Consider the following 26,386-nt stretch of genomic DNA (forward strand, 5'->3'; position numbering starts at 1 on the left):
TCGCAGTTTTTACAGTATGATGCTTATTCTGATGTCTAAGTTAGCTTGTTATACTGATATTATAATTAGTAAACCAACATGAGTGAATGAAGTGATGGCATAAACCAAGGCAGCTAACACTAACTCAACTTCCTAATAATTTACTATTGACTGTATGACCCTAGTGAATACGCAAAGTAGTTTGTTAAGGTAAGTCTGGTTCTCTTTTTTAAAATGAACTCCACCAACAGAACAAATGGAGCATAAAAGAGCACTTCTCCATTCAGATGAGTAACTTACTCTAGGTGTTAGGGTTAGAGAAAAATCATGGAGAACTGATTTTTCCCTCAAAAAATAGTTTGTGTTGAGTGTAAATGTATATTTGAGTGTAAAAGTATATTTTCAGTAGGCACCAATATTAGCTACTTATACTTACGTTACTTTGATTAAAATGATGAATAACGTCAGCTAGCTAGCAAATAGTAGCTCAGTCAGTCATGACTTAAAGCTCTAATATCTTTTTGTGCCAATGGTAAAATCTACTGGCGAAAATTATATAACTACAATTTAGCAATTTATATACAATATTTATTAATAAAGCTCTACTTGCCACTTTGAGTTGCCAGTGCTCCATCTTAAGATGCAATTTAGGTAATACCATGCACACCCACGTCCCATAATATGGGCAGGTGAGAGGCGGGCCCACTGTCCATATCTACTGTGCATGCTCTGGTTCCAAGGTTACTACTGCTCAGACTCTGGACTTCACTTTTTGCAAGATGGTGACTCCTCAAAAAGATTTCAGAAATGCACAGGAGTGGGATTGAATGGTGCCATGTTGTCCACTCATATAATACAGACATTGCACTACACACAGCTCCCAATAGCATGTCATCCAGGATTCATGTGTGGCTCATTAACTGATCCAGTCTTGCCACCCTAAAATCTCAGACATGAGAGAGCCATGAAAGAGTTGAGTGTAACTGGAGCAGTAGATATATGAGCACAGTGAGGAGCTGATCAAGGCCACAGCCAGCGACCTGTCATTCTCCCATACAGATACTGTTCTTGTTCACTTATGGAGCTGTGGCTTGTATATGGACTTTGTGACCTATTGTTCTAATTGTTATTGTTTACAGGGACATTGTGTACCACTGTGCAAAGGTGCACACAGACTCGGAATAAACTCTCATCTCATCCTCATCAAATCACTGCTGCCTGAGTGTTCATGTTGCTTTGGCTTGTTTAAGGCTGCCCCCTAGTGTAGTGAAATATATCTGCACGACCCTTGGGTAGATAATAATAATAATAATAATAATAATAATATATGCAGCTACAAAGTACTTTTTTAAAATTCCAAACAATTGCTGTTTTAAACAAATTAGCTAATAAAAGATTCATACACCCAAAGTGTATCCCTGAATCATTCATCTCCATCAGTAAAGCTCTGCATTATAACAAATCATGTCCGTTCCTGCACTATTCATCCTACAACATACTGTGGGAACATATATATCTGTATATCTATATGTCATCTCTGCCATGTGCTATAAATAAAGGCATATGCATCAGTTTCACTCGAGTATACATTTAGTAAAAAGAATCTCTGACAGTGTGACGGTGAGATGAAAGAAGAAGAATGATATATTTTATTGTGTTTTTTTCTTTTAGGGCAATGCAGGATACAATGTAAACATGAAAAAAAATACAAAATAGATAAAACAACGAAACATTGCTGAAAACAAACGGTAATGCTGTAGACCACCTGCTTTCAATTTGCTGAAGATTCAATTAAATTATTGTAGGAAAAGAAGTCTATATATCTGACAGGGACCCAATCCTGAGGGCGGGTTATTAAAAGCCCCCCTGCTAATAAACTCAGCTCTCGATGGCATGTTTACTGTCGGCAGAGTGAGACTCGATGCAACACACAGCAGTCGATGGCTTTTGAGCGAGTCATCATCTGCCTCAGCATGCCGTTATTTCCTTGACTGTTAATTAATACAAGAGAAATGATAATTAGAGCAAGGAGTCAAACAGCGACAGAGATAGCAAGCGGCGAGACATTAGACAGACCCAGCGTGTTCGCCGTTCCTCGCTGCTTCTCATCAAGAAGATGGCATGAAAAACACAGCACCCTGCCACTCTGGATCCAGCTCTATCACATCAATAGCAGTGGATAAACACCAAACATGAAACGAACACCTACAGAAATTCCTCAGAAACACTTCATACGTCTCACCAGACCACACATACAGCTAGCTTTCTCGTTCAGCTCCTCGCCAAAAGGTCTTTCGAGTCAGGTCGAGCCAGCGATCACATTATAGTGGCTCTGAATAAGTCACATTTCGCATGGGAAGATGTTTTCCCTCGCTGACACATCATTAATCCAAACACACTTCTCGGTTTCCTCAGTTAGCTGTCACTGGGGTTCAGGATGCGACCCCCAAAGAGCTGTAATTAACTGGCTGCTTGGCTAATGTGATTTCACAGCAGCGCTCGATGCCCGCAGTGCTCCAAACGTCTGCTTTGTAATGAAGGCCGCCCACAGTCAATCTGTGCGGAATACCAAAAGGCCCTCACAATCATCTACCAAAGCACTAGCAATAAGCCATGTGTTTTTAGAAATGCAGGCCCAAGGCAAAGCTTCACCGGCTAGAGCTTTTACTAAAACCTCAGACGAGCTGTCAACGCTTCCCGGCTCAGCTATAAATGATTCACAGAGCTACACAGGCCTCAGACTGACCGTTAATTATCTCTGAGGCTTGGTCATCTGTTTCCTGCAGTTTTTCCCCGACATCTGTCAGATTTCATGTCTTCAGGGCTACAACTCGAGCGAATGCGTTCGAACAGGTACATCACAGCTGTCCAACTTGATCTCATATCACCTGACTGGGCCCAAACCGCCTCCTAAACTAACTAACACCATCCATCAATCAACTTTCTCTTTCCACCTTCTCATAAATCCTACAAACATGCAAACCATCTCCACACGTTCATGCACACACACTCTTACAAATACCCCGCCTTTCAGGATTTATCCCATGCTTGAAACATAGGCTGAAAATGAGCTATCAAGCGCTGATTTATTTTCAGATGGGACAAATACCGACTGATCAGAGGCATGGAGGATCTCAAAACACTATTGGAGAGCACGAAAAATAAAAACATTCAGTCTTGTAAACATGGATAATGGGCTAATAAGACTTCTGTCTCAGATTAGGTCAAGGAACACACCAGAGGAACACTGTAAAAGATAATGCTATGTACACACTTAGAAAAAAAGGTTCGTCAGAGGTTCTTTGGATAGTTAGTTTTAGGTTTTATGAAGGAATTCTGTCCTTTCTTCTAGAGTGCTGCATAGAACCTTTAAAGGTTCCCCTGAAGGACAAGCTGAAGAACCTTTTAAAAGGCAACCTTTTTTCCAAGAGTGACGTGAACAGCAAAGAAAAGTAGCCAGCAAGGCGAGTGAGCGCAAATTGTAGTGCTGCATCAGTTCTGTTTCACTCGGCCGACTTTTCAAACAGCAAAGGCTTGGGCTGTCATGAGTGACTTCCCTTGTGAGAACAAGAACATCCAATAGATCAAAAGGCCTCTGAAATCCTCCACTTCAAACCAAGGATAAATTTGTTTTTAAAAAAGAGCTGTTGGATTTTCTGTATCTTTGATCCAGACACTCGATACTCTCAGAAATAACGGGAATACACCGTACTTTTCCTTGGCAATGGGGTGGTACCTTCGAGGGAGCATATTTTCTAACTTTAGTATGTATCTTTCCCTTGGAAACATGAATATTGTTTACTTTTAAAAATGATTTAAGGTGCATACTTGGATCTTAACAGCCAATTAACTTTAATGGTGTGCAGCTTCCCAGGTAATAGATACACACTAAAGGTACAAAATACGTCCCAACAACAAGAAAAAGTACAATTTTCTATCTTTATTACTGAGAGCGCATTCTCTTGTACTAAAGTGGCCTTGTTACATTCAAGCAATGCTGAGTCGCACAGGTACTTAGCAAATTGGAGAAAAAAAATGTTCAACAACGCAATGCTTTCTGACGTCTAAAGGTCAGTTAAGAGGTTAAGAGAATCCCTGTTCTGACTGGTTGTGGAGGTACAGAGTGAAACACCGGATGGAAGCAACGGCTGGTCATGAGGTCCTGCTTTTAAATTCGAGATAAGGGTACGAGCCAGTGGGATGAACAGAAACATAAAAACACTGGCAGTGTGAAGGAGGAAGACTCCAATGTCCCCCACTTCAAAGTTTATCCCACTGGCAGAAACAAAAGGCATTATCGTTAGATGTGGTCTTGTGGCAATGCAACAACACAAATGGTGGCAACACAAAGGTTTGGGTCAAAGAGTCCTGCTATGAATTCAGGCACCAATGTCCATCTGTCCTGCACACTGGGACATTCAGAATATCCAATTGGAAAATGTGGAACAAAGATGACAGTTAATGTTCCTTTGACTAGATGTGAAAAGCTGACATTAAAAAGTAAGGGTCTTGATCCAGTATCAAAAACGTCTGACAGTTCCTTGTTTTTGGTGAGATGCCGATTATTCTATTGCACATTTCCTCATTACATTTGTGTCACAAAAAACATATGGGTGTGGGGAATAAACGAAATAATAAACCAGAATAAAAATATGTATATATAAAAAAAAGGAAGACAGAACATAAAGGATAGATGATACACAATTACATAATACAAAAAAGGCCTAGCGTGAAGTAATATTTCCCTTGTAAATTGTTGATGCAAACAAAACGAAGCACAAAATGTAAATGGAATTTACTTGACAGAAACAATATCCATTCAAAGTGTTGGAGTGAGTCAACACATTTCTATAATGCCTTCGTCGAGTTGGGAAGGGGGGGTGGGAAAATGAAACCAAATTAAATTAAACTCTCTTTACTTTCCAATTTAGCAAACCTTTATGGCATATGATACATAACTAATATTCCTATAGTGACCAAAATAAATGATCTGCATTCTGAATGACTGAATCAATTCACTTGAAAACTATCTCATTTGGTAAATTTGATCCACTATCTTGTAAATGGTGCAAGACATTTCTTCTTTTTTTCCCAATTGTAATGTTCATATTAAAGAAATAGTCTATTGGGATGAAACAAATACAATATCTGGCATTATAGAAAGTCCAATAATGAGAGAGGAAGTGTCCATAGTTGCTAAAGGTGCAGCAATCAGCTTTTGGAAAAAAAAAAAAATAGAAAAAAAGGTATAGGGAAAAACATGACCTGATAAAATAAATTCTATAAGAATAAATGTTTAGCTGCGTTTGTATTTAAAAACAGTGGAAAAAAAATGTCAGTTGGCCTCAGATCAATGGCAGTACAAAAATATAACCAGAATATAGCAGTAGCCAATCTGTTTCACTAGAGGACGCCACTGAGGATTCTTTATGCAGTGGCAAAAGCACTGAGCGCAAAATGAGAAGAGGTAATGAATATTTTCCTTTAAAAAAAATTAAATAATCATAAATACAAAAAAGAACATTTTTGTTCAATAAATAATGTGCTGATGAAGTACACTGCATCTTTAAATAGATGCATTTTTGATTTACCAAAAGAATGCACCATCTCACAACAAATGAACCACTCCATTCATCATTATTGTCCTAGTGCGATCACACAACAAGAACAAAAGAAAGAAAAACAAAAACAAAAACATAAAACTAACTACTGCTTAATAGAATATAACTGCAATCTAGCAGGTACTTAACTTTGTTTAATACTATAATACTGTCCAGCAGAAAAACTACACAAAAAAACATTAGTGCTTGACCCGACTAAGAGTTCACATGGCACTGTTCGTTAGAAAAATATTTCAGCAGTCTTGAACATCAGCCTTTTGACATGGATCACAACCATATATTTATTTTTAAATTAGGGTCCTTCAAAGAGGGGGACTAAAAAAATTTTTCTGAGTAAACAAACCAACTAATAATTCTGGAAAAAATGAATATTCAAGCTGTATTAATCTATAGATTAATTTTTAATTGTAAGTCCATTTTTTTTTTACCAAGGAAAACACCATCTAAAATTAAGCTGAACTGCTTGCTGTGTAACTTCAACTTTGAATCCAATACTGCCCAGCAATATCGTTATATGTTGAAATTAACCTTGAACATCAATGTGCTTTTTGTGGGTAAAGAAAAAAAATCAAGTGCTTCCAGATATAGTAATTAAATATCTATTTTTGCTCAGTTCTAAAACCTCGTTTGGGTTCACTGACTACACCGAAGTTCTTTGTAACCACAAAATAAATACTAAACTAAAACAAACTAGCAAATGTGTTGGCATTTTGCATTCGTTTGATCACATTTTGGGCTCATTTCTATGTAACTAATTCCCTGGGATAGATCGGCAATTATTAAGCCATATATTCCAGTACTAAATTTTAAAACAGTAAATATAGTAGACCTAGAGCAGCAATATAACCTGTTTTGTGCAATTTTGTAAACTAAACTTTGTCTGGGCTTGATACCCAGATATGAGGTGGGTAAAAAGTATTAAAATCCAACTTTTCATAGAGTATCCAATTTCCTGTCGATCTGAGTTACACATAACTGCACCACATCTTATTCTTTAATGAATCAGTGACCTTTATTCATGACGGCTGGGCTTTATAGGTAAGGAAAGGGGTAAAGGAAAATGGAGAGCCAAAAACGTAAAGCCAATTACAAAACCCCCACCAGAGACACATCAGAACAAACGAAAGATCACATGACAAGTATCTCGTTGAGGGACTTCTTTTTCCAGGCCGATAGAGTTGCAGGGATGTCACAAGAAAGCAGAAATACATCTCTAAGGAAGACATGAAAATGCACAAGATACGATAAAGCAATTAAAAAACTGAACAAAAGTTTAAAAATATGAAAATCAAATGTAATCTTTAAATGCACTCAACGGTAAAGACCATTTGTTATTTGCTTATCCGATGTCTTACATTCTTGTTTTTGAGTGCTCACTCATTTTGTGTGTTTCTTTTACTGAAATCTCTCCATTTCTATTTTTTTCTGTAATTTTGTAGCAAAAATAGTTTTGGTTGATTTCTGCACTCATAGGCCTATGGCACCAAGTTGAAGTTTGGTACTTAGACTGATTCACTGGTGTTTAAATTATTCCATTTAACATTCAGTCAATGATGGACAAAGGCACCCATTTGGCATAAAATTTCTCTCAACATTTGCCTGGATCTACCATTCTATCAAAACCATTTCTGTTCTTCTTCTTTCAAAATGGAGACATCCTCCAATGATGCTTAAGACACTGGGATAGCCCAGTTTTCCTTGATGGCATTTTCTTACTTGCGTACTCCACTTACACATAACTGATCATCTTTAGAGTCTTATGTAATTTTAAGTAAACCAGCACTAAAGTGTCTCATATTGATACAAAAAAGTCCCCCTCATAGAGTTTGATAGCAAATGTACATTTAAATTTAAGTAACATTCTTTGGGGAGGTGAGTCGGTGCTATTTCTTTCTTTCAAGGTAGTTGGATGGCACCCAGCCTTTCCTTCCTTGTAGGCCATCTAGAACCTGGCAGTACCACCATCCATTAGGGTTCTTTTCTAGAACCTCCAGACTGGTGCCTTCAGGGAAGCCCATAGTCTCCTCGTCTCCACGATAATCTGCAATGGAGACATAGACTTCCCGTAGGTTGTTATGAATGAGATGCGTCTTCTCTATGGGTTTGGGCTTCACTGTAGAGACTGGAATTCCATTTCTCTGGGCAATCAAGGGGCTAGAGCTTCCGGCTGGTGCAACTGTGGTGGTTCCGGATCTCATCCTTACATCAGTAGCAGGCTGTGGCCGCACAGCAGTGAAGGAGGAGTTTCGGCGCACACCACCACTAGACCTCATGTGATCGCTGGCACCTAGTGATTCATTGCGCCTTAAGGACCCTGTGTATAAATTGGTGTCCTTCACAGGCTGTGGTGGGGACACAAAAACTGACTGTGGTCGCACAGCTGCCTGACGAACGCCGTTCCGCATTCGTACACCTGAACCGTTGAGCTGGGGGGATGGCTTACTAAAGCCACCAGGTGGCTTATTGGGAATAGGAGGGCTGGGATTTGTTGCCCGTCGTAGATTCTGCTGATTTAGGTTATTGAGAGCTTGGACACGTTGCTCATTCTTTTCTAAGCTATTCGACTTGCTGGTGTTGCTCAGCTCTGCCAGGGATCCATCATGAGACTCTGAGACACCTGCATCTGAAGGTTGCCTAATAGGCTCTAGGTAGAACGTAGGTACCCAGCCCTCATCTACACCCCAGCGGACATACCACCAGCCACTCTCCTGCTTTTCCAGTACCTCCACTTCCACACCAGCAGGAAAGCTGAGCTCAGATTCTTGTGCCCGCTCATATGCATCTGTAGTACGGTACAAGGCAACCTCATAATCAGAGTCCCCTCTGCTGCCCTTAGAATAGGTGCTGGAGAGGTCTGATGTGCTTCGGGAGGTCACAGAATCCTCTGATGACACCACTGATGCTGTCTCAGAGTCTTCTCCACCACGTGCACGGACTATCCCATGTCGAATTCCTGCAGGACGCAACTGCCGCCGCAAGCTGCTGATGTCCATCCTCTCTGGGCTCTGTGTTTCAGACTTGGTCAATAGGGGCTTTGGTCGGACCACTGGTTTGGGACGAGTTGAGGGGCTTTGACCAATCCGGAGTTCCACATCCTTGCGCAAAACCGGCTCCCTTTTGGGATTTCGGCCAGATTCATCTGAAGACAATCTTGGGCTGGTCTTCTCACCACGGGTTAGTGACTGAGTTCGCAGATCTGGAGGGTCCCTGAAAGATTTTCCGCCCCCAGATGAGGACCCCAGGGGTTTGCGGCCCAAAGTACGACTTCTTGGGGATTCTGAACCCACAGCACTAGATTCTCTGGCAGAGACAAAGTCTTCAGAGGAATATCTAAAACCATCATTCTCATAAATTGCCTCCTCCCTGGTGACTTCTTCCACTGAGTGCTCATTCCTTAAGGGGGAGGTCTTCACAGTAAAAAGAGGTGAGGCTTTACCTGTAGCCTGAGCGATTCTTTCAGCAGCAGCTTTACTGCTTTTTATAAGCACAGGACGAGGCTCTTTTTTTATAATGCTTGTGTCCACATCCAGATCACATCCGATAGCGGGAATGTCATACTCCGGCTCCTCATATACAGGCCTACTGGGGGATTCTGGAGCTTTGGAGGCGGAAGCACTGGGGCAAGATGTGTCCTCTGAGTCCTGCTTTTTGACAGGTGGTGCCGGGGGTGGCACTTTGGGGCGAGTGAGTGTGCTAGTTCTCCTGCTTAGGTTAGGCTTCTTGCGCTTGTCAATGTAGGAACAAGGTGCCCAACCCTCCATGTCCCCGATCTGGACGTACCACCAGCCACCAGAGTTCTTCTCTATTACCTGCAGATCACATTACAAATTATTTATTATAAAGCTTCATCTATTCCTTTGATATAATTGAAGCCATTTCTGAAAAACTAATATTTTTTCCTATTGCTTATTTAAATTAGGTTCAGAACAAGATATTATGTGGTCTAGTGATGGTCTGCGGAAAATGGTCCACTTTTACAGAGCTTTCACCTTTTACTTTCATAAATCACACTGGGGACGTATAATATTCATAACCCTACACTTTGTGTTAACAGGCCTTACATCAGCCTTTTGTCCTCCACGGAAGCTGATGCCATCTGAGATGCAGGACTGAAACTCTGCAATGGTGTAGTACTCTGTTTCCACAGTAGGGGGCTCTGGAGGCTTTGGCAGCTGGAATCCCTGAAGATGCCATAAAGCATGGTTATTATGTTACATTGCTGCTCAGTTTCTCTTCTTGAATTAATTGAATTAATTATTACTTTCTTCTTTATGTTTTATAACTAACCAGATTTGTATCTCGTCGAGGGGGAGGTTTCTGTCTGAGATTTGGAGATCCTGCAAAATGGAGGGAAAAACTCTTTACCGGGTGATAGACATAACAAAGATGTAACAAACGTAACAAAGATGTAATTGGTAAACACTGCACCATCTTTTTTGTAATCAAGCAAGCCAAACCTTAGACTGACATTTGTATGAGACACATAAAACAGGTATTCAGTACAAAGTAGATTTAGTGACATCCTCAACAACAACAATATTCAGTGGAGCATTTATTTATTTATTTATTTAATCAAACCACAGGCGGATGAAAACAATGTTATTTTTTTAGTAGTCTTGCACTCACAGAAAGTCTGGCTTACCTATAGCTTCAAAACCTATTTAAAGGAAAACAGGTGCATACTTTTAAATGGATAATTTACAGTAAGGTTATGTGCAATTTACTGCCAAATTTATGTCAAACTAAAAGCTGTCAAACAAACCAGGTTGTGGAAAAGGATGACAGATTAGCTTTGTAAATATTCTTACCGATCTCCACTCGGTGTGGCGCCACTCTTGCTATAGCAGGCGAGCCCGGCTCTGCCTTTGGCTTAGTGTCTTGTAGGGTGGCACTACATGCAGACTGCAAGCCTGCCTTTGGGGCAGTGCTGGCTGTCACTGAAACTTGGTCTACTTCAGGGGCACATGGCATGGGAAGACTGATCTCGCTCTTGGAGATGTGACGATCAGGTGTGGTAGCCTCTCCATCCGTCTGCACATCCTTCTCGCTGACCGCTTTCTTGTTGAGCAGATTGCTGATCTCCATGATGTTACCAATGATCTCCACGGGGCCAGTCAGGGTTTTCTTCCTTGGGGACAGGTCGTCTTTCAGCTTCTTCAGGTATGAAGCCGGGGCCCAGCCCTCCTTGCCCAAGTACCTGTAATATAAAGGACAAAAGTTATCTGTATGTTAGGGCCATAATCCATGCTGACTAATCTTATTTAATTCTTCTCACTCTGCTGAAATGAGAGAGGAACATTCTTAAAGCTGCAAAGGGAAAAAAATCCAATTGGTTCACTTCAAATTGTCTTTTTGCACTGAAGGAGAAGAAATTCCCTTTTCACATCTCATCAGTACAAAATCGTATAGCAATGGCAAAACTCAGATTAGCATTAAAAGAGACTTCTAGCAACAGCCAAGTGGTATCCGGATTTGCTTCTTCCTTTCTTGGACAGATTTTTTTATTATTATTATTTGTAGTATTTTTTTGATTTAGTGAATTTTCCCTTCCGGCTACATGCTTGTAAACAGGGTCAGTGTCCGGTCAGCTACTGGAGGGGAAAAACTGAGGGGCACTAAAGCAAAATGCCATATGATTCTCATTCTCATATTTTTAGCTGAGAGACTCCCTCCAGGGGGAAAAATTATATAAAAGGCAAAGGGGCAGAGAGAGAGAAAAGAGAGGAAGCAGAGAAAAAAAAAATTCTGTCATAAAACACATAACTCTTCTTTAAACCAGAGAACTATAGAGCTGGTGCTAGAACTCATGCCCTGAAAAGCCGAGTGAGAAAAGTTCCACTACATGTTTCAGCTAAACTGTAAAAAAAGACCCATGACTAACCTGCTTAAAATGAAATTTCACAAAAGTCACATATAACTGCCTTCAAACTGCCTTGCTCTGAGAATACAACAGGACCATGTTTACCTGATATACCACCATCCCTCCAGGTTCTTCTGAATGACCTCCACGGTTACTCCTTTCTCAAACCCGATCTCGTCCTTACCCTGACTGGTGTAGGGCTGCACAGTGATGTACTTCTCCTCTGAGAGAAAGAAAGACAGAGAGAGAAAAAAATGTCAGTCAAGAAAGTTATTGCTTCAGGTTTTTCCTTTGCTCAGCAATGTCACTGTCTCATGTCTCTGCATGAGGCTGGAAAAAAGGCCAACTATAAGCATATAACTACAAGACCTGAATAAACTTGATTTTAAGTAACATATGGATGATATTGGTCAATATTCAATTCTATGTTATTTATCATTATTTTACACTATAGGATGTTCCATATGTTACCATATTCCACACCAGAAGGAAGGATAATTTTATATACCTAAACCATAGTGTAGTATTGTGTAGTATTGTGTATATAAATGGATAATAATATAATAATAATTGGATAAAATAGGAAAGTATTGTTCTTTAATAATTTTTTAAAAAGGTTTGGGATGGTAACGGCCCTCTGTATCACACCACCGCATGACTGGTTATTTTCCTATTCACAGCAACCGTTCTTATTCAGACGTATATCTGGGTGTGGCTTAGTATTCTAATGAAAATGCTTAATATATAGCTCCCTGTTTGAAACTCCCAGCTTGCCATCACACAATCAGGGATCAACAAGTTGCTTAACCCTTCATGTAAAACCTAATTAATTATAATGTTTTTACAGCAGGCTGTTCTTGCTTTCTTCTAAGCTATCTTTTGCTTGTTGGTTCCTCAGACGTTCAAGCAAGAATGAAGGATAAGCAGGAATTTTGATGAAAGCTACTGTATGTAGGTGGGACTTCGCAACACTGACAGCTTACATAAGCTTTACACAAGATTACAATCTCACATTTGTAAATATTGCACAGGTATATAGTGGGAGATCATAAATAATTATATAGGCCTAAAAAGATTTAGTAAGCAATCACAAATGGAGGTTCTCTAGAACTTGAAAGATTTTCTTTCCCTAACCATAGTGTCTCTAGTATTGGAGGAGGCATATAGCACACAACACTCCAAATCTGGCTTTTGGACTTTTACCCCTTTCCTCACCATACCACAGCTATAAGAAAAAAGTGTTTAGGGGTGTGAGTGGAGAGCAAAAAATGGGTTTTTCCAACCAGTGGTGGTATTGCAGTGGTGCGACTATTCTAAATGGTGGAAAAAGCCAAGCCGGTCCAGAACACATCAGCTCTGTATGCAGTCATAATGTGGTGTGTCAGTAGAAAAAACAGAAGTACAGCCCTGAGGCTTTCTTCTCTCTCTCTCTCTCTCTCTCTCTCTTTCTGGCCTCCATAAATGAAAAGTTGCCACTGTGATCCTGTGGATGTACATTCAGTGTTCACTGGGTACAAAGCTCACCTTCCAAATGCATATGGATGGGATGACAATGGAAATCAACTTGACTGGAAAGCACAACTTCAAATTTTAATTAAATGTCATGTTGTCATTTGCTGGACAGTTTCTTTATTTGCTTTTAGATTTCAAGGATAACTTGTTTGAGTTCATAGCACAAGAGATTATAAGTAAGAACAGCAAGACAGTGGTGTATGCTTGCATGCACACATAGTCCTTTTAGTTTCACACTTTCCACTGTGACTTTCCAAGAGTGACAGAGAGAGCAAGAGAGAGAGAGAGAGAGAGAGAGAGAGACCTTGAACTAGTTCTCAAAACTGCCCACACAAAATGTGTTCAATGCACACATTACTTAGCCCAAGAGGTTTCAGGCCAACACATAAAACCACAAACACTTTATTTCCCCAGAACAACAGCAAAGTTGAATTAGTTGTTACCATGCTAACACAAGTTTGGATGCTCACTAAACTGTACTGTTTTGCACAGTCATATATCATATGCATGTCTGTATTTGTTGGATGTTGTATGTTGATTGTTTTTGCATCTTACATTCGGCCAATCAGGAGATTCCAAAGCAGCCGAAAGGAAAACTGTATAAACTTTTCCAGTTAGTCAGTTTGGCTAGTCCAGTGTGGCTAGTCCAAGTTTGCATGAGTCAGCATGAGACAACAGTATCTTTGTAAACTGTTCAGAGTTGTCTAAACAAGAAAAGATCTTAGCATAGGGCTTTACTCAAACACATCTATGCGGCACAAAGCTGACTATTCAGTCTTCAATTTTTTTTTTACTCCTCTACAAGTCACCTTCAAATTCAGTGACCACATCTGGATATGGCCTAAGATTGAGTTCAAATTAAGTTTTGATTTGAAAAGCTAAAACAAACTCCAGAAGATTCAAACTTTTTGGCATTAGGCACTAGCCAAACATTGTCATGCGGCATATTTTTAAACTGGCAGAATTTACACACTTCAAAAACTCCCACAAAGAAATTGTACCAGCAAGATACAGCATCTGCTGCAATAATCCCTCATTTACTAAACCAAACACATAACTACAACAAAAGTTTAGTTATGTTAGTGCAATGGCATTTTTGCTATCTAAAAATCTGTCTTTGTGCCCTAGCTGCTGCTACAGAAAACATTTCATCAAATAAAATTATCTTTATTATTATCTAGTAGTGAAAAAGTCTGTTTCATTACAGCCTCCCAAGCAAAATCTATTTAGTGTTAAAAGTCTCAATAGCACACCAGGCTTACATTTTAATTAGTTTTTTGAAACACCAACCTAAATCAACAACTAGGTGAAAAAGAAAAAAAAAATCACGTCTCAATCTCTCTTCCATTTCAGGGCTAAGATATTCTGTTTTAGTCTTCAAGCCAAATAACATCAATACATCTTTTCACTTATTCATCCAAACCCAGTGAATTTAAAATATTTAATTTATTTACACACTGATACTTTTACCTGTCATATTAAAAGAAGAACGCAGGCTGCATTAGTCTACTCAGTTTTATGACTGATAATCACTGTGTGTAATGTGAAGTGGGGAATGTTTAAGAAAGGGTTTGCTATGAGTACAGGCCACACAGCATGCTTCAGGAGTGTGGCCTGGAGTTATTGTTGGCTAGGGTGAGGTGGTTTAGATTAGGAGTGTTTACTGAGCAGGGGAGTATGTACTTGTGTATGTGTGTGAATATGTGTGGCTGACAGAAAGCTGACAAAAAAGTAGTGCACACTGACTGTGTTCAGAATTAAATTATAATAAACTGTTTCAAATGGAAGGAACCTACATAGTCACGCAACATTTTTAGGAAGCAGTTGTGCAATGTTAAGATAAATCTGTCCCTCTGGGGTCCCTTACTCTGGCCAACTTTGAAGGAAGCATTACATTTGTCTTTCCTAATGTAGCCAATCCCATACCAGGCATTAGAAAAAACATTTATAAATGTTAGTGTATAAATTGTCTCGTAGCTAGCTAACAATTACTTTGTGTCTGTATTTTGTCAATATGTAGATTGCCAGAATTTGTTTTGTGGTTAACATTAACAAGCAAATAGAACACAACCTAACTTGCTAGCCACTAGCTTACAAACCATTAACTTGCTTGTTAATCTTAATCAGCTAGCTAGGCATGTTTTTGTCTAGTTGTACTCGGCACTTGAAGAACAGCTGTGTAGTTTGGAATCCATCTTGAAGAAAACAATTATCACACGCGCAATGTGCTAGCTAACAAACTATGTTATGTTTGCAACTGCTGCGTTCAAAAGAGGACATGTTCACCATGTTTACAAGAAGAGTCATAGAAGAAGATAAACAGCCCATTCTTCAGGAATTCATGACATTAAAAATTTGGAGATTGTTCACAGATTGGTTTGTAACCCAGTGTTGATGTTTCTTCATATGGCAGTGCTCATGCATGGCTGATGGTTTCATATTTTTCCCCAGTGTCATTCTGCCTTTAATATATACTGTCCATAAAAGAATTAACTTCTGTGTGTTGGCTAGCTGAATCATTATCCCCAATCATCACACTTGTTTATGTTCGACTTCGGTATTTCCCAGTTGCCTAGCAACAGCGTTCACATGACTTTAACCGCTTGAACACTGAATGTATCATGTCTTCCATTGCTGAAAGTACAAATTTACATTTTATTTAAACGCGCCAAAAAAGTGTTTGATCTGTCACATTTTCATGATGTTAATGAATGTTTCTACAAAGTTGCTGCAACACTTTTAGTTACAGGATGGGAACGTTACCATAAAAGTTTCCATAGTGCCAGTATTTGTCTGTTTAGAAAAATCACTGCAAAGCAAGGCATTATTACTTCAAATGATTTTAGAAAAGTTCAGTAATATTATTTTTTTCAACGTTAAAGCCCAGCCACCTTGGAAGTTGTTAAATGCTTTAACATGCTGATAATGTTCTCTGTTAGCTGTTATGATGGTACAGAATGGCTTTCCTGAATGTGAAGTTGGACAAGGTTCCCTTTTGTTGAAAATGCTGCCCAAACACAGACTAAATTCTAAGGACGTGGCTGCTAAGCAAGTGTTTAGGAGTTTGTTTAGAATGACTTCATTTACAATTCCTTAATGTAAACATATGAATGCAGTTCCACATTGTATTTAAGTAAATGCCTCAGGAGGATTAGAAACAGTGTGTCCATAGTGCTGTGTACGCCACGATGCAAGCACACACACTCAAACAGCAAGCGTCTGGACACACCCATGAGCCCACCTGCATGTGGATATCCCATGTTTCCATGCATGTGTGTGTATGTGTTCACCTCGACTCTGTTGGCGGTTGACTATGCCCCCTAGTGTCCACCTCCGGTCCAGTCGCTTCAGATGGGCCTTGCGCCGCTTAGTAACTGACACGGATGGATGAGGAAAGGAGAGAAGCAGGGGGGGAGAAACAGAAAAGGAAGACAAACGACAAACTGAACATGAACAACTGAAGAAGAAAACTGGCATTAGTAACATGAAGACAATATTACGGGAAGGAAAAGAACAGTAATGGCAAGTCTGTTAACAATGTGGGTTTCTGTTTGGTTAGCGACCGGTGGATAAAGCTCTAATGAAGGGAAGGATGACAGGTTAAGGAGGTTACATGTGTTACGACATTTATAGAAACTCACTGTACTGTAACAGCATACAGTGATGAACTTCTGCCTTGTGCAGGTAGAGTTCAACTCAAAAGCAAATTCAAAACACAGTGCAGACACTGAGCCCAGTTTCATCTAGTTGGGGTATACCACAATGACCGCATTCCATCAGACATGACATTTCAACCTACTGTCTAAGAAAAGCATTGAACTGTAGGACAATTGTGGACTGATGTGCCATCCAACAAATAACCACCAATTTGTTGCAGCACTCTAGTTAAGAATACTACAGTGGCCTGTAAGTGCCAAACAAGTTAATAAACCAAGAATGCAACAGCCAAACAGAAAACTCAAAATAAAACAAAATAAAAAAAACACAACAGCAAATTCAAAAACAACGACATTAACGCAAAACGGAAATGAGAGGTTCTTGTGGAACACTACATGCTACAGTATGTCTAAAATAACTCTTGATGTTCTTGATTTAAAAAAAGCCTGACTCAAAGAATCAGTAGATTTAATTAGCCTTGTAAATCTTCGTACCCTAAACATCGTGTCAGAGTGATGTGCCAATCAGTGAGCCAATCAGTGACCAGCACGTTCATAAAGGCCCTTTCTGTTTTAAGCTAACGTTGATGTGTTTCTTTTTTTGCTGTTGCGTTTTCACATATGCTGTGTTTTTTGGTTTTGCTGTTGTGTTTCCAAATTTGTTTTCTGATTTGCTGTTATGTGGTTTTAGTTTTGCTGCTGTGTTTTTAGTTTTGCTGTTGTGTTTCTAGATTGTTAATCTGTTTTATATCACATATGTTGTGGTATTTTTGGTTTTCCTGTTGTGTTTTTGGTTTTGCTGTTGTGTTTTGTTTTGATGATGTGTTTTCTGATGTTGCTGTTGCCTTTTCACAACTGTTGTGGTGTTTCTGTTTATGCTGTTGTGTTTTCTGATTTGCTGTCGTGTTTTTAGTTTTGTTGTCGCGTTTTCTGATTTGCCGTTGCATTTTCTGATTTGCTGCTGTGTTTTTAGATTTGCTGTTGTGTTTTTAGTTTTGATGTTGTTTTTTTAGTTTTGCTGTTGCGTTTTCTGATTTGCTGTTGTGTTTTTAGTTTTGCTGTTGCGTTCTCTGGTTTGCTGTTGTGTTTTTAATTTTGCTGTTGCGTTTTCTGATTTGCTGTTGTGTTTTTAGTTTTGCTGTTGCGTTTTCTGATTTGCTGTTGTGTTTTTAGTTTTGCTGTTGCGTTCTCTGGTTTGCTGTTGTGTTTTTAGTTTTGCTGTTGCGTTTTCTGATTTGCTGTTGTGTTTTTAGTTTTGATGTTGTGTTTTTAGTTTTGCTGCTGTGTTTTTAGATTTGCTGTAGTGTTTTTAGTTTTGCTGCTGTGTTTTTAGTTTTGCGGTAGTGTTTTTAGATTTGCTGTTGTGTTTTTAGTTTTGCTATTGCGTTTCTGGATTGTTAATGTGTTTTACACTTAGAGACCACTGTAAAATGCAGACATGAAACGCTACAGAAATGCTTCTGCACCATTAAGGCAAGGGATTTTCCGACAGTGGTTTAGAGGCATAAAATGGAGTAACTTATTTATAGTGTAAGTTACTTTGTCTCTTCCCAGAATGAAAGAAAAAAGAATTAAATTTGAACCCTCATAAGTAATAACTGTTACACTCATCCTAGACCTCTTTCTCTCTACTAAATCAAATTGGACAGCAGCAGGGAAAATGTAGTTTAATGGGTAGAACAGATTCTCAATAGGAACCACACAATTTCAAATTCTGTGGTCAAGTGAAATGTGTGTATGTGTATCAGCTCCAATTCCTTTTAGCTGCAACTGTAGGAAAATGTGTGTGAATGTGAGACGCTATGTGAAGTCTGTGCCTGTGTTGAAAGACTTTTTAGGGCCGGATAACTCTCAGCGTGTTGCAGTAATCTCAGTCTGTGTGGTTCTATGACCGGCTGCTAAATAAGACACAGCGGTCATGCCAGCTGCACCTGCACTGTGTGTGTGTGTGTGTTTGTAATGGAACAGCTGCAAGACCCACCCACAGACAAAATGTATGTGGTGTATTTGTCTGTATCTCCATGCCACCTCCAGTCTATAAGAAAGATCAGCTAGTGGCACTCAATGAGTACATAAATCGGATTAGTCTCAATTTGCACTGAAGTAGGGCAAGTGCTGGGTCAGAAAAAACCCTGTGACGAAATCTTCCATCCCGAGAGGCAGTGACGGGACATTTGGCTCGAGGACGCTCCAGCAAAGAATTTCTCCACTCGATTTCATAGAGTGGAATTTATGTGCTGGCCAAAAATCCTTTTCTATCACTGACAAGGGTGTGCCAGGATAAGGGAAGAGTGTATTTGTGAGTGCATTTTTGTGTATGAGAGAGACTCCCACGGGGCCTGGTGAATGCCAAGGGTGGGCTTGTACAGCCTCTGTTATGCGTCTCGGGAAGGCTGGAACCGATGAGTGTGAAAGGCGGCTGGTTTCCATCCGAGTTTGTCAAGGCAGGAACAAAGAAATATAGACAGAGTGACGAACCTCTCTATAGTGAAAGATGGATGAACTGTAGGCTGTAACACATAACCGTAGGCTCTTGAGAGATTTTGAGGACCGTTGCAACTTTATTAGTGGTATTATAATTAGCTTGTTCTTATTCTGTGTATGCGTCTAAGTGAAAGATTGAAAGAGTGTACCTGTGCTTCACATGAAAGTGTGTGTGTCTTACCCTCTCCTGATCTAGATGTACCCAGGTCCAGATCATCTCTAGTGCCAGTCTGAGCGTCCAAATATGTGGCAGGAACCCAGCCTTGTTCTTCTGCAGTACTGACGAACCACCAGCCTACACACACACATACACACACAGAAAGAAAACATATACATAAGCTCTTTTCTTGCTGCCAGAGACAGTAAAAAACTGATCCACAAATTATAATTAAAAGGGGTTTTAGGTTGAAAGAGTCCAGATTTTCCACACTTACTGCATGGAACAGAAGAGCTCATAATATCAGTCCTAAGGTACACATTACAAAGATTATATTCCACATCAACAGTAACCCTTCTGCAAAGCTGCAGGGCGTGTGTTCTCATCTGCACATTTATTTAATCTATTAACATACTGTATATTAAAGGAATACTCCAGAGTTTTTCAACCTCACCTCTATCCATTGCACCTGTAGTGTATGTGTCATTATCATGGACACGACCTTTGACACAATTTTCCCTGTACTGAGAAAAAAAATGAAAAGCTATCGGGAAGAATGTGCTCAAAGTAAACACGGATTCAACAACTGCCCATAGGTTCATTATATGTACGTTATAAGTAAATATGTTCTCCATTATTTGGGTAACTTTTCGAAACAATGGTCTGTCGTAATCATGCATTCATTACAGATGTTATAGGCTGAGATTCGTTTGAAAGCGAGTTGGAGTTCTGAATTGGAGTTTTCCTTTAAGTTGTGTAACACAGTCCTCACCACAGACTGGTTTCTAAAAGCATATAACGTTGTATAACATTTTGTCATAAAACCATAAACCTTATAGGCATTTGTCCTTATTGTTAACTTGAAGAACTCCTTTGGGTATACTTGTGGTTTTTAGAAATGCTTTGAGATGCATATTGTGCAGTCACTTCTTAAAAACTGCTCTTTTGAAAGACGTGGTCATTCACAAAAAAAGCCAGCAGCCACCATGTGGAACATTTGAGGTTATGAAGTCACACTATATACACAGACATGCTCTCAAACTCTCTGTCTCTGCTGATTCAGTTAGGTTTCGCGAGGTGTGTTTATAAACTGGAGACTCTGGAGAAATAAAGGCATTTCCTGTGAAAAAACTGGTCAGTTTTTTTTTCCACAGTGCATAAGTGCAAGCACAAATTCACAGCTTTTGATTTTCCAAATTTCTACAAGGTTTATGTGCGAAATTGAAATGATTTATATTTATCAATACTGATAGTGTGTTTGTGTGTGTGCCCATCTGTTCATGTGTAATTTTTTATTCCAGCCTGTTTTTGACTAAAAGCACATTTTAACAATAAATCTAAAATCTAGGCTGGGAGGGAAGTTGAGGCTGTAAGGCACATTTAAATACCCACTCATGACATTTAAATACATAGCTGTTCCTTAAGTCATTGAGTAAAATGTTGCAAAATTGATACCACAAGGATATATTTGGAAAGCTGACATAACACCAGCTGTCAGAGAGAAAAGGTGAACAGGTCCAAGCCTGGAAAAACAATACTGCAGTTATTTCAATTCTTTTCTGTTGTAAAACTTTATTTGAAAAGTCTCAGGCCTTCACTGTCACATTCACATTCATGAGAATTGCATAAACCTTTTATAACAAAAACAACACTCTATTCAAGAGTTCTGTCAAAACGTTTGAGCTTTAATGTAGTATGACTTTTACATGGAAGAGAACGTAGAGAAGAATTGTCAGTAATCATTATGGACTGTAATGATTGTAAATAATTGTAAACTAAAATGTAATCCTTATCTTGCAAGTTAGTGTTTTTTTAAACATTTACAAAGTTGTGGTTCATCTATAATATATCCACTGAATTACTGTTTATTTAGATGACGTATGGGCTAATTAAGTAAAGTTGCATAAGCTATACATAATGCTTCATAACAGTCTTATAAAGGGATTTCCTGTGTAAACATATAAGTCAAGTCATATTAAAAATTGAGCTTCATGGGCTCCAGAACAGAAAAGTGTCTGCCGTACTGTCTGGAGATCGCAACTTTGAATGATGGCTGTGCTCTCAGGGTGGGAGAAGTGGCATACTCTCTCTCCCTGTCAATCACCATTCCAATCGTGACAGTGACACTAGCCAATCGTGGGTGTCTGTGAGCTCATGCATGCAGAAAGGGGTGGATAGAGCTTTCTTCCGAGTGCGTTACGCTCACCCCGTCATGAGTGGCAGTTAAAAAAAAAATGTGTTTGGCTGGCTTCATGTGTCTTGGAGGAAGCATGTGATAGCCTTTACCCTCCTCAATTGGTATCTGTCATATGATAGAGGAAAGCAGATTGGCGGGTGGAGAAATTAGGGAGAAAATCAGGAAAAATCCCCCCCAAAAAATTGTGCTTAATAATAATGGTGTATTGCAAATGGACGACTACTTTAGTTAAGAAACATCCTATTCCATGCTCCTGTATGTAGATACAGAACACACAGGTCCATCCCAAAAGGTAAAATCACAGGTGGACTACTTTATAAAAAGTATAAAGACAAGAACAGTCTTGAACAGTGTAGCCATATTCATATTTGAAGGTTCTCTTCTCTCATATTACATTAAAACTTTAATTCACCTCACAAGTTTTGACATAAGTCTAAACGTGTTATGAAGACCCAACTACTCTTCTGTTAACATGCAACAAGCAGATTTGTTGCCTGTGTTCACAGTGAATTGCGGTCATCAATCAGTGCTGAAATTTTCGCTATGTCAGCTGTCAGTTCATTATATGTACTAACCCAGCCCACACGCCTGAAGTCAAGTCCAGTTCTGAAATCAGACACGCGTGCAAAATTCAAATGAACTTGATCAACGCACCCACATATGCATGCTGACAGTTTGAAACTACAGGAAAGTCCAGCAACATGGAAACTATGGCTAGTGCCAACAGTGCTTTTCTTTTTATAGCAGGGCAAAAGCTTGGGTTGTAATTATGACTTCAGTGTTTCATGTGTGTGTGTATTATGGAGAAAATGTTGAGATCAAAACATCTCTGTGCTTCTCTGGATAATGTAGGCTAGGGTTGAGAGTTATAAAGCATTTTGCAGTGAGCTGAAGTGGAGTTATAAAACATCACCAGCACAGAACCGGCTTGCAAGTATGTGGTCGTAAATCCAGGTACCTGGATTAACCTCTTAGAGATTTATAATACCTGAGTTTACTGTGCTTGTGTTAATAAGGGTCTTGTGCTCTCAGGGACCACCAAGCTGTACATCTGTTTCATTAAGATTGAGCCAACAGACCAGCAGCGCATTCATCTAGAAATCAACTTCATTCGAGCCACAGAGTACAAGCGCCTGATTGACGCCTATGCCACCCTGTTTGAGTGTGTGTGTGTGTGTGTGTGTGTAAAGACAGTCCCCTTACTGTGAATGCGATACTGTCTACCTGTCTGCCCCACTGGGAACCTTTTACGACCAGCACAGAGAGTCAATTGAAATCAAAATGCAAAACAGCAGCTACTGTTCGCTGTGTTTCTACCACAAAAGCACTATTCAGTTAGGCTTAACTAAGAAGCAGGAAAGGGACAGATGAGATACGAACAATCTTTTAATATTTGCAGTTGAGTTCAGTCTCCATAGCTTACAGTTGAGTTGGCAATTGTTAAAGCACTCTTATTTCTAATTTAACTACAAAAAGAAGTTAAAATAAATTGTTGCTTTTCCTGAAACAAGACAACAATCCAAACATCAAGCAAAATCAACAACAAAAAAATACTGAAAAAAAATTGTTGTTGTGACCGTTTAGACTAGATATACAGTAAAGCCCTGATTTGAAAAAAGGAAGTGTAAGTCAAGAGGAAATGGGGGCAAATATTTACTGAGAGGATCCAAAAGCTATATAGAGGATATAAGGCAAAAGCTGGGTAGGCAAGTATCCTATTCAGGTTTTTTGTTGCACTGCGAAAACTGACATCTTACCAAATGAAAATATCTTGAATATAGTCACATTTATCTAATAATTCCTATTATAAGATTGCAACAAACCAAATATAAGATCATTTAACCTATTTTGAGACATAGAAATAGGAGTAAAAATCTTATATTTGGTTTATGGTAATATTATAATAGGAAACATTAGATAAATCTGACTATATTTAAGATATTTTCACTTGTTAAGATGTCATTTTTGCAGCGTGTGCTAAATATCTATACATTAAATTTTCGTCTTTTCATTTTGTCCCAAGGGCTTGCAAATTTTATACTCAACTACTACTACTGAATATGCAAAATGACCATGTAGACTGAAGACCTTCAAAGTTGATTAGTCAACATCGTCTCCAGCGTGGTATTAGTGTCAAACTTTGAGCGAAAGCAGTTAGACAGCAGACCTTAGGGATGAACCAGATGTCTGTTCCTGAGGCTTGTCAGGATCATTCTGGCTTGTGATCGTCTCCGGCAATTTTGCCACGTGCTAATGTGAAAAAGTCAAGGTAACGGTAGCTGAGGGGTTGCATTGAATTACACTAACCGATTTCAGACTTGCTGTTTGAGAACACGATGAATCAATACACATGCGGAATCCGGTCCTGACCTGAAATGACGCAAATGAGTTGCCAGAAGAGATGTTTCTGATATTCAACTTCTAAAGCTAAAATTGTCTGTTGTTGCACACAAAGTCAGTATAAAGAGGTAAACAATTTAGAATTGGCTAATAAGGTCTAAATAATTCTCACACGTTTGTCATTTTTAATGTATTTCTAACAAAGGGGATTATCTAGAGGGAAAAAAAAGAATTTCCAGGTTTCAAAAATACACCGGCTCAGTTGTCATATCTGTTATTCCTAGGAAATTTTGTTCCAAACACCGCTTTGTGAAAATGGGGCTTAACTTGGTGTGGAAAACAGGTTAATAAATCTTGACATGACAGTATGGCTCTATAATATATGTTTTTGACAGGCTGCACGTGGCAACCATATGGCCGTATATCACACATTGTGAAAACTGGCTCAGGGCGTTGCATGATTATTTGAAATGTATAAAACAGAGGACTGCCTATATACTACACATGTGCTAATCACATAGGTTCAATCATTTCCTCAAAGACACTTCAGTAAATAATACAGTCAGTCCATCAGTCAGCAAGTCTTATACCACTGCTGGTGGATATAATGTAGACAAACGCACACAAAATGCAGACATAACACAGACATAAATCAGAACTTTTTGTTAGCCAATGTTTAGTCTGCAGATTGACAAAAAAACAATTTGATTTTACCCCAACAAATTCCCTCACACTCTTAGGGTCAAATGTGGGTTTTTGCGGATTGTATCAAGTGCTAAGCAGGCACAATTTTCGTCAAGTGCTGGTTAAAATTCATTCTGCATCAGCTGTTCCACAGAGCGAATAACACTGGACAAACTTAGCTCTCAGTCTTCTGCAGGTGGTAAGGTGGTGTTTTTTTCAAGGTTGCCAGCGAATACAGTGTTTTGCTTCAGGCTTGAAAAGTGTGGAAAAACTCATGTCACTGCAGACTTGGGCAACAGCTGTTTAAAAGCTACGTGTCAGCATGCTACTTTAGGATGTTCAACTAATTGGAAGCATACTCAAGGTCATCGGAAAAGACACACTCACATGAAAATCACAAATGAAAGAGTATACATTAAGAAAAAAAAACAACTCCAACTGCATGTGGTCATTTCCTGTTTCTGAGTCAGATTCTTTAATACTCCACATGTGCTGAGAGCTTGTGTTGTACAGTTCATTTTCTTCTGATGTTGCAAAAGTTTCTAAGATGGCAGCAAAAAACAATCAGGTTAAGCTTTAGGTTTAATTCAGATCTTGGACTATTAACATCTGATTAGATTAGACAGGAGGTATCTGAGCACTGTTGAGAAGGTCTACGCAGTGTCTATGCAATGTATGCTCAAAAAAGATAGAAGACACCAGATAACAACGTAAACTAATTTGCATATTCATTGAATCATCATGATCATTTGCATGTCAAAACCTGTTACAAGAAGAAGGAGGATTTTTGGAAGGTACTTGAAATTAAGTTGCAAAAGGGGTAGCCAAATCTACCGACAAAGTTGCTAGGTTAGCAACACTAGGTTTGTGAGGCTTACCTCTCCTATGGAACCTGTTGAGGTCCCAGAGAATAGATGTCATTGTAAAAAAAATACCACCATCTAGCATGCTGGGGTGGAATTGCAAGTAGAATTGCAAATTAGAGCAGTAACCGTTAATTTATGGCATTCACATTAACACTTATAATTAATCATAATTTATAAATTTTCAACAGCATCTCAGAGTACTACTAAATGGATTAATATATTAATATGCTAAGCAGACATGTTTATATAGGAATATAGATTTTACAAACAAAAAGATTACTTAAAATGACAGGAGGTTTAAAAATATAGCAATTTTTTAAAAGTTAGCCAATTTCTCCATCTAACATAGCTAAGAACATTTGTAGCGCTACCATATTTAACTACAGCAAATATTAACCAATACAGTAAAAATGTGACAACCAACAAATATAGTAAAAATGTGACAGTGTGACATCGACTTTCCTGAACTCAGGGAGGTCTCAGAGATAAATTGGCACTTTTGGCAGGTAATAGTTAAAGAACTAACCATATTTGTTTCACCCTCTTCTAAGAGGATGAATAAGGCCAGCCAAAACACAATGCTAATTGTATCCACCATGCCCATTAGGAGACTGGTACAGCAGGAGAGAGAGAGAGAGTAGAATGGAGAGTGTGGTGGAGAGAGTAAGCAGATGTCTGGCCTGTACTTCAAAGCAACTCTTCCCCACACATTCCCCCCATCTACAACAGTGGAAACAAAAGAAGAGAAATAAAGGAAAAGAACGTTCCTTTCACTTTCTTACTGGAGTCTATTGGAAAGATGCAGCAATCTGAAGCATATATGCATAGCAGACACAGAAAACTTAATAGGTCATCTGAACACATTCTTAACCAGATTTTCACCTGAAGCATCTGTTTAATTTTTGGTAAAGATTAGACTCTTGTCCAACATTTTATGGATCAGATTAGACTCTTGTCCAACACTACATATGATAGAAAGAACAGACATGTTGTGCTTAGTTAGCATGAGGGAAAGAGTGACATGTGACAT

At 39.0% G+C, this 26,386-nt stretch overlaps 1 protein-coding gene across 9 annotated transcripts in view; it reads right to left on the minus strand.

Moving 5' to 3' along the window:
* Positions 1-1,605: 1,605 nt before the first annotated feature.
* Positions 1,606-26,386, minus strand: part of sh3pxd2aa (SH3 and PX domains 2Aa) — a 110,009-nt gene continuing 85,228 nt past the window's right edge. For 6 of the 9 annotated variants that reach the window (XM_053229913.1, XM_053229911.1, XM_053229910.1 and 3 more), the window contains 7 exons: positions 19,294-19,407; positions 16,263-16,346; positions 11,566-11,683; positions 10,409-10,797; positions 9,888-9,937; positions 9,662-9,781; positions 1,606-9,409 (listed from right to left, as the gene is read on the minus strand). In XM_053229913.1, the coding sequence (XP_053085888.1) occupies positions 7,484-9,409; positions 9,662-9,781; positions 9,888-9,937; positions 10,409-10,797; positions 11,566-11,683; positions 16,263-16,346; positions 19,294-19,407 (2,801 nt within the window). In that variant the 3' untranslated portion in view covers positions 1,606-7,483. The remainder of the gene's footprint in view (positions 9,410-9,661; positions 9,782-9,887; positions 9,938-10,408; positions 10,798-11,565; positions 11,684-16,262; positions 16,347-19,293; positions 19,408-26,386) is intronic. The other 3 variants (XM_053229917.1, XM_053229914.1, XM_053229912.1) reach the window with 1 other exon arrangement.

This window comes from Pangasianodon hypophthalmus, chromosome 26, assembly GCF_027358585.1.
Source record: "Pangasianodon hypophthalmus isolate fPanHyp1 chromosome 26, fPanHyp1.pri, whole genome shotgun sequence".
Classification (NCBI taxonomy): Eukaryota; Metazoa; Chordata; class Actinopteri; order Siluriformes; family Pangasiidae; genus Pangasianodon; species Pangasianodon hypophthalmus.